Raw genomic sequence first — 15,282 nt, 5'->3', positions numbered from 1 at the left:
CACCCTTTGGGGTTTTCTTGGCAAAGATACTGAAGTACTTTGCCATTTCCTTTTCCAGCTCATTTTACAGATGAGGCAACTGAGGTAAATAGGGTTAAGTGACCTGCCCAGGGTCACACAGCTAGTAAGTGGCTGAGGCTAGATTTGAACTCAGGAAGATGAGTCGTCCTGCTTCCAGGCCTAGCATTCTATCTACTGCGCCACCTAGTTGCACATTAATCTCTAGCAAGTACCATACCTGAAGCATGAATCTCGACCTAGTGGCTCTGAATCCAGTTCTCTTTCCACTAAAAACCATTCTGTCAGGGGCAGCTAGGTGGCACAGTGGATAGAGCCCCAGCCCTGAAATCAGGAAGACCTGAGTTCAGATCCGGCCTCAGACCAAACACTTGACACGTACTAGCTGTGTGACCTTGAGCAAGTCACTTAACCCCAATTGCCTCACCAAAAAAAAAAAATTAAATTAAATTAAATTAAAAATTAAAAAAAAATAAAAACCATTCTGTCTGCTTATTCTGAAAGCCACATGATTTGATTGCAGCTCTGATGACTATGGAGCTGTTTGGTTTCTTCACAATTGATCACCTATGCCATGGTCCAATTTGAAAACTGTACCTTAGGTGGAGAAGCAATATGTTGGAGTAGATGGAAAGCTGGCTCCAGAGCTAGGAAGGCCTGGATTCAAGTCCTGCCTCTGACACACCGTGGTTGTGAGACCCTATGCAAGTCCCTTAACTTCTCAGTACCCTGAGCAGTACTTGTAAACAAAAGTTTCAGAGCAGGTGTTAATTTACATTAGTAGAGGGGATTTCCTCACTAGGAGTTTCCTAGAACCATTGCACTCAAAGCTCTGATTACAAAACAAAAACAGAAAAACTTTATCCAATATTGACATGCAATTACAAAAATTTACATTAGACGTAGCTCTTCTTAAAACTTTATAGTGTTTCTGTTTATAATCTTTACTGAATTTATCCTTTAATTTGATATGATTTATTATCTAAAAAAATTCTTAATATGCCATTCATATTTGACCAGTCTCTCTGGAGATGAGATCAACTCGTGTACACCTTATTATTTAATAAATTGTGTTTAGGATAGAAGGAGAGGCACACTACATAATGGTTAGAGGGCCATAAGTTTGAGTTTTGTCTATGACACATATTAGCTGTGTGATCATGCGTTATACTTTGCCTCTCATTGCATCCCCAGCAACAATCGAAGCTTGTGTGTTACAGAAACATTCCCAATCTGCATTTCCATATCAGTGGTTTCTTAAACTGATGCAATCACAGTTCTCTTTTAAAAACACTATAAAATTGTATTATCCTTTTATAAAATGCATAAATTATAAAATTCATTATCCCCCTCATGTGTACTTTAGTGTGCACATCAAAGTGTCTTTCTTAGCTAGAAGATGCACTCTGATTTGCAGTATGTGTCTGTTGTATAAACACCTGATATTATTCTGGTATTTTTTAATTGAGAATTACATCCTTTGTGTATTGTTTTCCTTCCGGGCAGTGTGGAAAAATTAACTCAAGTGGCTCACTACCACATTGAAATGTCAACAAAGATTCAGTATGAACTTATTTTAAATGATGAAGATTTCTTCATTAATGGTGATGTGAAAGTCTTTCCGGATCCCCTTCCTCCTATCCGGCCTCCACCCGTGGAGAAAGAAATAAATACTTACCTCACTATCAAACAACTCAACACCCTTCGAAAAGAGTTTTTGGAGATGGCACCAAAAGGTAGGGGGAAAAATTATTAATCCAGGCATCTCTGAGGAATATTAAAATTAACCACCATAGTAAGATAATTATCACTTCTTTGAAGAGGCAGGTAAAGCTTGCTCTGTGAGACTGGTTATTACGAAGCCAAGCAAATAGGACTCAGTTCTCCTTTGTTTCAAAGCAACACTTGTACTGAACTTGTCCTTCAAGATTGGGGAAATCAAGTTTAGTTATACCTTATGCACCATATAGTGTGGGTCTATGCAGGTGTGTGCTGGAGCTCAAGAGAATTGATATTTAGATGCTCAGTGCAAGCATTGATGTCTCAGAAATCAGCAAACACTACAAATTGGGTCTTGATTTATTGTTGCTGTTTTTAGTTATCAGTACTTTTAAGAAAGTGATGGAGAAAAACGTGAATAATGCAAACTAAACTTAAAAGCTCATCCTGCATACATTTTCCCCCCAGAAAGCTAGTTGTTAAACATTTACCTGCACACAGCTTGGATATGTGCACATGCAAATATCAACACAATCCATCCTAAGGGCACCGCAACATCTACATGCATCTTTGTAACTTCAAACGTAACTTTTGCATCAAAAAACTATTGATCAAATGTGTCAATTGCCTCAATTCAAACATGCAGGTATACAGATCAGTCAAGTGATGGTTGACTCCATTTTACAGATAGGAAAGCAAAGACAAAAAGACGTTAGGCTCCTATATTCTGGAACCTGTCTGTGCTAACTCCTAGCCAGGCTGCTCCGATTACCTTGACCTCCTTCACTCTTGTTTTCTTTTAAGATTCAGAAATAATCTCCTTAGAAAACTATAGCTCTCTCCTAGTATGGCCAGCTAGCTAGCACATTTCACATCTAATATATCCATAGGAAGAGTGCTATTTTCCCTTTTTCTTAGATTCCTATTTAAGCCAAAGAGATGAAGGCAAAGGGAATAACCATTTATACAGCACCTACTATGTTCCAAGCACTGTGCTAAGCTCTTTACAAATAACAACTCATTTGATGAGATACTTTCTTAAAGGGATCCTCATTGCTCTAGGAGTTCTTCCACAGTTAATCCCTAGGAGCATCCATACTATTGGTCACCAACATAGTTATGCATACAGGTAATGAGAATCCAAACGTGCTTTTCTATGTGTGCTGAAGGTGAGATGAAAAGAGGGGAAATGGGAGGGGTATGCTGGTAAACATTTAACAACTGGTTCTCAGGAGAGGAACTTAATAACATTTTTAACATTTTCTGCATTATTAACATTTTCTCTATCAATTTCTTAAGTCTAGACAATCACCAAAACAATAAATCAAGCCATAATTTTCAGCCTGTACAGATTTCAGAAGTATAAATTCTCTCATTGAAAATTGTATAATCAACTCTCATGAGCCCATTTGAACTGGTCCCAGCACATCACTGGGAATACGTCTTCCCTGGTAATTGTGGCTCTTCCCACAGACTGTCTCACTTTCCGAGGTGGGTTCTGGGGTGGAATTTATCAGAGAAGAGGATGAGGGAAAAAAACAGGAGGGATAGGCCCTTGGTTGGGGCAGCCCTTCCCACCTCCGGATATCCAAGATGTAAAAGTATCCATGATAGTAGCTCATGGTCATTTAGCACTTTACAATTCACAATGACCAAGATCACGTGAGTTAGGCCATGCAAATATTAGTCTCCCTGTTTTACCAATAAGGAAATGGAGGTCCAATGGGGTTAAGTGGTCACAGAGCTTATAAGGTCTTGGACTTAAACCTGGATGTTCTGACTCCACGTCCTTTACACTACAATAAGATGCGACTACTTTTCTGCCTTCAGAAAAATTTACAATTTAATTGGTAAAAAAGGCAAATAAATACACAAGTAACTACCAGAGAAGATAAGCAACTTTAAGAAGATAGATTGCAAACAACACATAAGGGGTCAGGAAAACGAAACTAACTAATGATCAGTGTGGTGGGGAGGCTGGTCAGGGAAGATTTCTTAGGGGATTTGCCATATATTTAAAGGAAATAAAAGATGTGGACTGTCAGAGAGGCAGCTGAGGGCATCCAAAGTAGGAAAACAGGATAGCCAAGGAAGCAGTGAAAATAATGGGAATGACAAGGCACTGGCTTTGAATTCCTACTTCCCCAGCTACAGAAACTGTAGGCCAAAGGCAGGAGGGAGGAAGTGGCCCCCAGGAAAGAAGAGAGACTGAGTTATAGGAGCAGGACTGTCCTGCTGTGCTCAGCTCTCATGTTAGTAAAAACAGCAGAACTGGGGGCAGCTAGGTGGCACAGTGGATAGAGCACCAACCCTGGAGTCAGGAGGATCTGAGTTCAAATGCGGCCTCAGACACCTGACACTTACTAGCTGTGTGACCCTGGACAAGTCACTTAACTCCATTGCCTAGCCAAAAAAACAAATAAACAAACAAAAACCCAGCAGAGCTGAAAAGGACCATTTCAAGGGCAACAGCGGTTATGAAGTCACCTGGCACTCTGCGGTTTCTGGGAACTGGTAAGCCATGATGAAACGGAGGAGATCCATTTATATTGTGGTTTGATTATTACATGTTTTGGGAAATGTGAATCACATGCTTTGGAAGTTTTGTTTAAAAAATACAGAGGAATAAAAAGAGTGAATGTCACTTGACCCTCGATCCAAAGTCCTGCCTGGGAGCTTTCTGTCTGCTGACTGACTTAAACATTCAGGGTTCAGAAGGATGTCCCAGAGCTCTGCTTTTGCCTCTCCAAAGCCCAAGTCATGATCTCGGGGGAGTACCTGGTTTGGCCATATCCCTCAATGCTAGAGCGGGTGGAACCCCCCAGTAGTCTCATTGGCTTTCATGATAACTAACACGCATTCATTTTTTAAGTCAAGTTCTTACTATAACTGTTTTCTTCCTATAATTTAGAAAAAGGAAATAGTTCTGTAATTTCAAAAAGACATATTAAATGAAGTGATGCTCATTGTGAAAGAGGAAATATAGAATGCTAGTTTAAAACTGGTAAATTTCTTAATTCTTGCAAAACATTTTAAAATACAGCTACAGGGAAATAAACATTTTAGTATTTCTCCATATAGTCTCCTATGTGCATCATAATACATTAATGGAATCTCTTTGATTTTCTGGAAATATAATGAAATATACTCCTCTAAAAAAAATGACAGATTTAGTATTACTCACATACTATACCCTCAACAGGGCTTTTAAAGTCACATTTACAAAGTATGTTAATATAACTAAACTACTTCTTGACATTTGTGTTTCTGTGGCACTGAATTACCTATATGCAGTATTTGGAGAAAAGGGATATTATTTGGTTAAAGTAAATAAATGCCTAAGAATGTTTACATGAAATGGTAGGTATCTAATGCTTTAGTTACTGAAGAAATTGCTTCTGCATGTGAGTTAACCCATTTGAGTACCAAAATTAGTTTTTATTTAATGACTTCATTTATGATAATGTTAAATAAAAGTTCATAGAGTCATAGGGCTAAAAGAGACCTCAGAGGTCATTTAGACCTATTCTCCCCCCCCCCCATTTTTCAGCTGAAAAGAATAAGTCGGAAAGGTTAAGTGACTTGCTGCATGAAGTAGTATTTAAACCCAGGTCCTCTGAGTTACTCCAAACTCCTTTTCATGGTTCTAAAAAAACAAACACTTGTCAATCTGTTATTCCAAAAAGACTTGTAAAAATGATTAGATAGTGTCACAGATCTAGATTTAAGAGACCATCTAGCCCAACCCTTTTATTTTACAAATAAGGAAGCTGAGGCATGGAGGGGCCAAGTGATTTCTCCAAAGTGACAAAAGTAGTAAATGAGTGGCAGAGCCAGGATTCAAACCCAGGTCAGCTGACTGTAGATACAGCATCCTTTCCACTCCATCACACTGCCCTTTCATGTTTTCATCATTTAGGTGTTTTGGTCACATCCAACTCTTCATGACCTCATTCAGGTTTTCTTGGCAAAGATATTGGAATGGTTTATCATTTCCTTCTCCAACTCATTTTACAGATAAGGAAACTGAGGCAAGACTTGCAGGGTCACACAGGTAGTAAGTGTCTGAGGCTGGGTTTGAACTCAAGGAGATGAGTCTTCCAGTGCTCTATGCACCATGGCGCCACCTACCTGCCCTTGTGCCCCATCAGATGTATAACTAGAACCATAGGTAAGACAATAATGTAGCAAAAGCAAAAGATAACGGGTAGAATCTTTGCACACCAGTCCATAGAGCTGGAGAAGGCCTCCTACACACTGCGTGGATCTTCAGTGAAGGGTGTACCGAACACAGACAAGAAGCACACAGGACGTACTTCTTCCCACTATCGTATGCTGTGGTATATGAGTACCTGTGATGAATTGTGGGAATCTTATTATAATGGTATAATTCTCGACACCTAGGAAAGTCTCCAAAATTTAGAAATTTGAGAACTTCTCAATCAGTTCCTCCAGTAACTCCCCCACAAGCTATCCCCCCTGCCCCTCTTTCCTAGACTCCCTTTCATGCCCTTTCAGGAATTTAGGAGGGAAATAATATGACGCTAATTCTTGCTTCAGATATCCCCTAACTAAACCATCACTTCCACTTTTTTTCTTTGCTCTTCAGATGTTATTGTGAAACTTCTCATTATGTTTCATTTCAATTTTTTTCCTGTAAAAATGAATGTAGGGTGTCAGGGTGACAAATGTAGTATGCCTAAAGCAATGTTCTCCCTTGGATTATATCAAAGGAGATAGAAATTTATTTCTGCATTGTTAAATTTTATCTCAGGGTTAATTCCTTAGAATTTGGTAGAGTTGCCATTTCAGGGCTGATTGCCTTCATATTGTCACCAACCAATACCACTGCTACCTCATGAAAGATGAAATTGGGATGGTGTCATTGTGTTCTCCTGGTGCTCTCTGTTCCTGCCTGCCAGACACTGATTCTCCCACAACCATTTTTACCCTGATCACCATCACCTTTTAGTCAGGGCTCAAGCAATTTAACTCAATTTAAAGGCTCACAGAGAAAAATTGTAAGCTGAAAAAAAATTTAATAACTCTAGGAGATCTTGGAGTGAGGACCATTGTGAGCTAAATAGAACCACATTGATTAATTCTCAGAAACTTAATCTCTCAGGTGTCCAAAAAATGATACCAAAAGAGAAGACAGACTACTGCCATAAAAATACATCTCTAAACTTGTGATCCAATCATTTCATGCAGTCTAGACAAAGCAGTTCTTTGGGAAAAGTCCCACAGTTCATGGCAAAGAGCATTACAATGGGATGCTTCGAGAGCTGAATGTGCCAAGCACACGAGCATTGAAAGACTACCATAAGGAGCACCATAGTGCATCCTGAGTGCAGCAAAGTCTTGTCTCTGGACGTCAAGTGCAAGTATGTCACATAGGCTGAATCTGATAGAATAAAAGTGTCACCTGAAAAAGCCAGAACACTGTGATCTGTCCTTTTGCTCAAATGAAAATTCTCCCCAATTTATTGAGGAGGTTTGTGTGGTTTCCATATGGAGTTTATTCAGTAGGAATCCAGATCTTCTGGGGAAAGAACATAACTTTTCAACCTCTGGTATCAGAGCCCATGAGACATCTCAAACAATGTGCATTCCCTGATCGCCTCCAGGATCTGAAAACCACCGTCCCAGGCCGAGAAAACGTGGAAGAGAAAAGGGCTCAGATGTTGTCAAGCCTGTAGCTGTCACTGACCTTGTGACCTGGAGTCACTGATTTATTCTGTGCCTGAGAACTCAAGCAGCTTGTACAATACATCCCTAAAATCTTTGTTAGTTACAATAAAGGCCTGCCTCAAGAAGCTCCTCACCTACATATGCAATGCAGTGAACCTTGGTTTAAATACTACCTCTGCTGCTTGTCATTTAATCTCCCTGAGGCTCTGTAAAATAAGAAGTTTGGACTACGTGTTTCCCTTTTGGGTCCCTTGAGAACAGTGAAGCATTTAGCTTGAAAGACCTAGTGACTTCGCTAGCAGAAAAGCTTGACTTCTGGCAATAGTACATGATATATATTTTATCCAGATCAAAGGCCTAGCATAGTGCTAGAACCACATCTTAACCAATCTCTGGTCTCAGTTACTTCATTAGCAAGTCCATGTTGGGAGACCAAGTTTTATTGTTACAACTACTATCTGTCTATGGGTTGACCATTTGGTTTTCAGTTTCAGTTGACACTGAGATGTCACACTCAGTTGTGAAAAATATAGCTTTAAGAAAAAGTTCTTTGGATGCTTTGGCGAGTTTTGAAATTAGTAGGGATGCTCTGATAGGTTGGAGCCTGTCTGGGGCCTATATATCCAGGGGAAGCTGATAAGAGACAAAATGGGCATCAATCTGAGTCTAGTAAATATGAGATTTGTTCAGTATTTAGATATGTATAGTATTTTCAGATCCATTTGATTACTGTTTAGACCAAAGGCATCAAAACACAGTAGTCTCAAGCCACTTCAAGCAAATTAAAATGTAATGGAGAAATATTTAATAAAATAAATAAAAATACAATAGGATATAGATAATGTTAACATGGTTTTCTAAGTCAATATGCAACCCACAGGGATCCTTATATATGGTTTAGTGGTCCATTTTTATTTGATGACAACATTGGTTTAAGACCATGTGTCAAAACCAGAGTTAGAGCTTGCTCTTTTACTGTGACCAACACTTTTTCCTGATAAGGAATATTACTCCCTTCCCAAACCATATTGATAAATCATGTTTTCAAAATCACTCTAGAATGACCTCCCCCAAAATACAATGGTGTCATTCCCTCAATACTTCATTGGTTGTTTTGGGAGTAATTATGACTCTGTGAACTCTTCCACCTTTAATCCTTGGGAACAGCCACACTATTGGTCACCAATCTGGCAACAACAACAACAGTAATAATGATGATAATAATAATAATAATAATATGGCTAATTAAAGTAAACATGGATAATCATCTTTTGAGAAATGAGGCAACTTACTGATGCCCATTATCTATACCAAACATGCATTACTAATCATACATCTTTTCCCTTTCCATTTAGGGAAACAAATGATGTGAGGAAATTATGTTGAGAAAAGTAATGGAAACTAGGAAAAGGATCTTTCTAAATAAATCTCTCAGAATCACAAAATTTTAAAGATAAAAAGGACCTAAGAGATCATTTTTTTCTAGCTTCCTCATTTAGCAGAGGAGGAAACAGAGGCACAGAGAAGTTAAATGGACTATTTCTGTGGCTACAGTGCCAATGAATGGTCAAGGCCAGGAGAAGTCAAGGTTGTTGAATCACAAACAATTGTTCTTTCCACTACACCAGTCTGCTTTTCCATTAGGATCAGTCGCTTCTCATTTGATTTCATATGTTTATGTCTATGTAATATTAAAATTTTCATACTATGACTTCTTTCATTTACTCTATATATCAGCAAGCACTTATGTAGATACTGGCTTTGAACAGTTCATATTTTATCCAAACATTGTGTAACTAAAGAGAAGCAAGAAAAAGTAGTGGAGATGGCTCCCAAAGGGGGAACTGGGAGGGTCCATTGCCTTCTCTCACCTAAGTATTTCTTGGGCTTTGGGTTCTGGCACCTTTAAAAGAGAAAATGACAATAGAGTGGCAATAATACACATCTGTAGGAAGCGATTCGGTTCAACAAATGTATTCAATATCTACTTGGTACAAGATACCCTGCTAAGTACCAGGGATACAGAGATTAAAACAGCAGCAGCTGTTTAAGCAAAATCTATGTACTTATTAAGGATCTTACGTACTGCTTACATGCTACCAAATGCATGCAAAAGTAAGTGTGCTGCAAGGTAGGCTATGATGGGAGCAAGGAAGACAGAAGTATTCTAGGAAAAAGTGAGAAGGAACAACACACGAGGATGTGGTGGAAATAGTGGATTTGGAGTCAGAAGCCCGGGAGCTGAGTACCAGCTCTGCTACTTACTCTCAGTTTGACGTGAGGTGGCACATTTAACCCCTCAGGTTCTCAACTTCCTTATCTATAAAATGAAAGGCTTAGATGCCCTAACCTCTAAATTTTCTTTGAATTATACATATTAAGCACCATACCTTTGCATTCATAGTTACTTCAGTTATACTATCTGAAGCTTGCAGAAATCAATAGGGAAAAAAAGGAGTAGAACAGAAGGGAGCAATTCCTTTCTTCTCAGTAGTGTTGTGTCACCTGTCTACACCGAGGTTAAAAAAAAAAACCTTTTAAAATGTATTAAAGGACAGCTAGGTGGCTCAGTGGATAGGAGCACTGACCCTGAAGTTGGGAGGACCTGAGTTCAAATCCTATCTCAGATGCTTATTAGCTGTGTAACCCTGGGCAAGTCACTTAACCCCAATTGCCTCCAAATAATAAAATAAAATAAAATGTATTAAGTGCTTACTATGTATTTAGCATTCTACAAGGCTAAATGAGACAGAATTTAGTATAAGACAGGTACCTAGTAATTAGGACTTTTAAACCTAGTTGGGGAGAACATGACATATATTAAAGAAGCATCTTCAGTATTTCAAGGTTCTAGTGTGATTCTTCCATCAAATTCCAAGCCTTCTGAGAGTCTTAACTGAAGGTTTTCATGAGTTCCACTAGCCAAAATGTTCATTATCCTTCAGCTATCCTTAGGAAGAAACTCTTCAATGCTGGCTAAATCTCTGGGGTCTTGGGACAAAAACATGCATGATATGCATGATGAAGCATCCTGCAGAAGAGGACCTTTGTGGAGGATGGCATATGTATCAGCATTATATGTGTGGATGTGTGTTGTATTGATATATAATGGGGTAATCAGCCATACAGTGCAATTATAAAATAAGATATAATAATATGTTCAGTAGAGATAATTGTCCTGATTATTTAGGAAAGGGGTCTGTAGTCATAAAGATAAGCTTCACAGAGACAGCAATACTTGTGCTAGGTCTTGAATTATGCATTACCTTTGAATACATAGGGAGAAGGGCAAAGAACATTCCTGGCAGATGGGAACATTATGGTCAAATGGACAGAGGTAGGGATAATTATGGTACATGTTAAGGGGAGAGCCAGGGGAGGGTAAAAACAATGAGTCAAATAACTTTAAAAAATAAAGAGAAATAAAAAGCTATATTTTCCCTGTAAAATACGTACAACCACGACAAAATCAAACATGATTGAAAAATCTCTTGTCCGTTTGTTCCTCCAGCTTCTACACATTAGCCCCTTAATTACAGAGACCTTGAATTATCTGCCCCAATTGTTCAGGAGCCTGTCTTCATGTGTAAATTGGCCCAAATGAGACATCTGGTCAGGTTCTTTTTTCTTTTCTCTAGCAAGGTGGGGAAGTTTCATGGAAGTCTCCTTATCTTTAATAGGCTAAGTCTACACACAAACCAATGTGGAGAATTGAGACAGAATCCAAATAATTCAAATATCCTCCATCACTGACAAGAGCCTGAGTTGTTTTAATCTGGTTGTCAATATTGATCAAATCCACCAGGTTGCTCATTTCAAGGGTTCACTTCATCCATGAAGACCCAAAGAGATATGGGGATTTTAGTGAGATGCTACATTTAAAATAGTGTGGTAGTTTATAGGAGGGTGTACCTTACATTAAACATTAGTGCATTAAATAGTTCATTTGTAAGTTTATAAGGTATATTTCAATATTAATGTAATAACTCATGATCTTCTTCACAAAATTGTCTCCCTTCCATCAAAAGTAATAACACTGTCCTAGTCACCTAATCTTGAAATCTTGCCATCTTTGACTCTGCTATGTCCCTTGCCCTCTACATACAGTCACCAACTTTTGTTGCCTTTTCTTTCATAATGTTGGTTGCATCCATCCCTTCCTTTCCATTCCTATCATTACCACTCTAATTCAGTCTCTTATGTTCCCCCTGCCTCCATTGTCTGCCCTCCCCTTTCCATCCTGGACGTCTCAATCAAATTGGTCATATTCCCTTGTTCAAAAACTTTAGTGGCTCCTATAAGATCAATTCCAAATTCTTTAGCCTGGAATTCAAGGCATTCCATGGCCTGGCACTAGCCTATTTTTCAACCACTTCCAATAACTTGACTATACAAACCCACCTTTAGCCAAATCGGTCTATTCACTCTCTTCAGAACATGGCTTGTACTTTCCTACCTTCAAGCAGTTGTTTATGTTCCCCCCACCTGGAATGCTTTCCCCAATCCTTTCCACTTATCCACAATGTATCCATCCTTCAAGGCTCAACTTAAACCCCACATCATCGCTAAACATTTTACCATGAAGCAATCTTTCTTGGCTCTAAATTCCTGTAGCACAAGTATATAGTTCTTCTTAGAGTCTTTGGAACTAGGAGGGACTGATTGACTCAGGGGAATTTTCAATTTAAAAAAAAAAGTAAATATTAAAGTGAGGGAAAAAATGTAAAATAAAAGGTTTAAGAGCTAAATTATCTTGTGACATCATTGTAGAGAAAGTATCATGGAAGTGGAGATTATATGTGCTTTACTGTTAATTTTTTGAAACTGTAGCCAAAACACCATGGAAGTATTTTAAAAAAGGAAGCTCTTCAGCTGATACTAGAAGATATGCTAAGGAAAAGAAAAGGCTGAGAAATCTTGACTATTACCTACCTAAGCGGAACAACCAATTTTTGAAAATTTGGCTAAAAAGATACCCTTGGCTGGTGTATGATGACAGGTCAGACCTAATGTTCTGTGGCTTATGTCGCAAACATGGGGTGAGCTCAGGAGGAAACCAAGTTAGTTTTTTTTATGGCACCAACAACTTTAGGACTGAATTTCTCCAGGCACACGACAACAGTGAGGCTCATGCCAAGGCTTCTCTAGCGGAAGCAACAGGTGTTTCCACCCTGACTGATGCTGCCAAAGACCAGCTGATGAAGAATAGGAACAAAGTAATCCTGGGAAGAATAGAAAACCTCTTTAGGTCATGCCATGCTATTGCCAAGACTGGGCGTCCCCTCAAAGACTTTGTCTGGATGTGCAAACTGGATGATATGAAAGGTGTAGATGTTGGCCCAATGTTCAGAACTGACAAGTCAGCCAGGACTTTTGTATACTTCATTGCTGAAGTTGAACGCAGATCACTGAGAGAAAAACTAGAAAAATGTAAGTTCTTCTCACTCATCAGTGATGGCGGCACGGACAGCTTCATAGAGGACACCAAAGTTGTTTATGTACAGTTTGCATACAAGGGCAAAGTCCATTGTCAGGTTGTTGGAGTGCAGACTGTGGACAAGATGGATCCTGTAGCAATAAAAAATGCCATTGAGAAAACACTTGAGATAAATCTTCAACTAAATCTGTCTAGCAAAGACTGGTCCAAAAAACTAGTCGGTTTTGGGAGCAATGGCACAGCTGTCATGGTAGGAGAGAACAATGGTGTGGCCAGGCTTCTGAAAGAAATCCAACCATGTGTGCAAACAGTCCACTGCTTTGCACACCGGCTTGAACTAGCTTACCAAGAAGCATTGCAGAGTATCCAGCTGTACAATACTGTGAATGATCTTCTCCAGAATGTGTATTATTTCTACCATGATTCCCCATCAAATAAAAATGCTCTAATAGCCACCTTTGGAGACCTTAAAATCCACCCTGTGATGCCTTCTCGAGTTGGCAGCAACCGATGGCTCCCGCGTTTACAAACAGCTCTCCAAGTCTTTCTCAAGGGATATTCTGCAATTGTCAAGCAACTGAGAACAGTAAGTACTTTTCAGATCTATTATTTAACTTTCAAACAAACATACACACACCCCCAAACCATTTTCATTAAGCATTTTGATATCATTTTCAAGGAAATAAGTTCTCATTTTATTTCCTGGCTGTGCTATAGATACCTGAAGGCAGAAGTACCTCGGATCATCGGAAAGCTGCAGAGCTCCTACAATTCCTGCTCCAAGCTGAGGTTGTCAGATTTGCTCACTTCCTGCTGGATGTAATCAATGTCCTCAGCATTTTGTCCCGAGTCAATCAGGATAGAAATTCGTCAATAGGAGATGTATTTGCAACCTTACAATCAACAGTAGGAACACTCACCATGTATAAAAAAAGGTAGGACGTCTTGGATGATTAGCGAGCTAGAGTACATCCAATAAGTTTGCTTTAGAAAATTATTCACCCCTTATTTTATTTTGTAACATGTTTCAGACCAGGTCCAAAGGAACGTCTGGCAGAGTCTGCCACACACTTTCATGGTAACCAACTTACAGGAAATGGAAACATCTCTGAAGTACGGAATATAGTCTTAACACACCTCACAAAGCACCTTCATGATTGTTTCAGTGATGCCAGCCACAACGTGGTGAGGGCAGCCACTATTGGAAGTTTCAAATTGTGGCCAGGAAAGATAGATCAAGGTAAAATATGTCACACTGGTTCAGTATCCAGTATGTCCTCGTCGGTCTGTGTGTTCTGAAATCTCTGTGGATAATTTCTTTTTCTCCTACATGACTTTCTCTCATGTCCATCTCCAGAGTTTGGGGAGAAAGAGATATCAATTCTTACAAAGCATTATGAACCTGTGTTGGAATGTGCAAATGTGAAAATTGATGAAGTAGAAACAGAATGGAGCATGATGAAATTAGAGATTTATAATCGGTAAGAAGGAAAGCTGGGAAAGCTCAATTATGGTAAACTAATGTTGATGCTTTTGAAGTGTTAATATATCTTTGTAGATACACATAACTGGAATCCACTAATTCTTGACGCTTTTAATTGTCTCTTATAGATTTCAGAACATCCGAAAATTAACATGGGATTTTGTGAATTCCATCTATTCAATCAAGTATCCCAATATATTGACCCTAGTAGATCTGGTGTTGACACTCCCTGCAAGTTCAGCTGAGGCAGAACGTGGGTTCAGTCAGATGAAACTAACCAAATCACAAATGCATTTTAAAATGAAGCCTGAGAGCATGACAGACCTTTTAATAATTCAGCTGAATTCTCCAGACATCAACAAGTTTGACCCCAAGAAAGCCATCCATCTGTGGAACACCTCTTGGCAGAGAAATACACCCCCACCAATTGGCCATGTGATCACTAAGTCAGATTGCTCCTCGAGCTCAGATAGCCTTTATGAAAGTGATTAACATTGTGAGGGGGAAAAAAAAAACTTGGGTTTCATATTTTTTCACATAGAGTATAGAGGTCTTCTTACTACTATTATAAAATGTCCCCGTACTGGAATTTAAAAGTAAATAATCAACTAAATTTCATCTAGAAGAAATGGTGTCCAGATCTACTTAAGTACCTTCCAACTATGAAGGGAATGTCTCTGAAGATGCTTTTTGCCAAAATCTCCTGTGTTTTGTTGGACTTGGAGTCAGGCTCTCTGAGTTTGAATTCTGCTCTAGACGCTTGCTAGCTCTGTTGCCAGAGCCTCAGTTTCCTCATCTGTAAGAAGGAGATAATAGTATGTGTACTACCTACCTCACAGAGTTGTGAGGAAGGTGCTTTTGTAAACCTTGAAGCTCTGTGTACACATGGGTTTTTATAATAATTCTATGAAAGTCCCAGCACCTTGGCGATGGA

The 15,282-nt window shown here is 39.0% G+C and overlaps 1 protein-coding gene across 1 annotated transcript in view; it reads left to right on the top strand.

Annotated features, from left to right (window-relative positions):
* Positions 1-14,840, top strand: part of SPEF2 (sperm flagellar 2) — a 222,718-nt gene extending 207,878 nt beyond the window's left edge. The window contains exons 27-32 of the mRNA XM_027846244.1: positions 1,525-1,754; positions 12,259-13,451; positions 13,583-13,800; positions 13,897-14,105; positions 14,223-14,346; positions 14,477-14,840. Of these exons, the coding sequence (XP_027702045.1) occupies positions 1,525-1,754; positions 12,259-13,451; positions 13,583-13,800; positions 13,897-14,105; positions 14,223-14,346; positions 14,477-14,840 (2,338 nt within the window). The remainder of the gene's footprint in view (positions 1-1,524; positions 1,755-12,258; positions 13,452-13,582; positions 13,801-13,896; positions 14,106-14,222; positions 14,347-14,476) is intronic.
* The last annotated feature ends 442 nt before the right edge of the window (positions 14,841-15,282 follow it).

Source organism: Vombatus ursinus, unplaced genomic scaffold, assembly GCF_900497805.2.
Source record: "Vombatus ursinus unplaced genomic scaffold, bare-nosed wombat genome assembly UNPS02015106.1, whole genome shotgun sequence".
NCBI classification, from domain to species: domain Eukaryota; kingdom Metazoa; phylum Chordata; class Mammalia; order Diprotodontia; family Vombatidae; genus Vombatus; species Vombatus ursinus.
The sequence above is the reverse complement of the archived record's forward strand: the minus strand, read 5'-3'. Positions and strand labels throughout refer to the sequence as shown.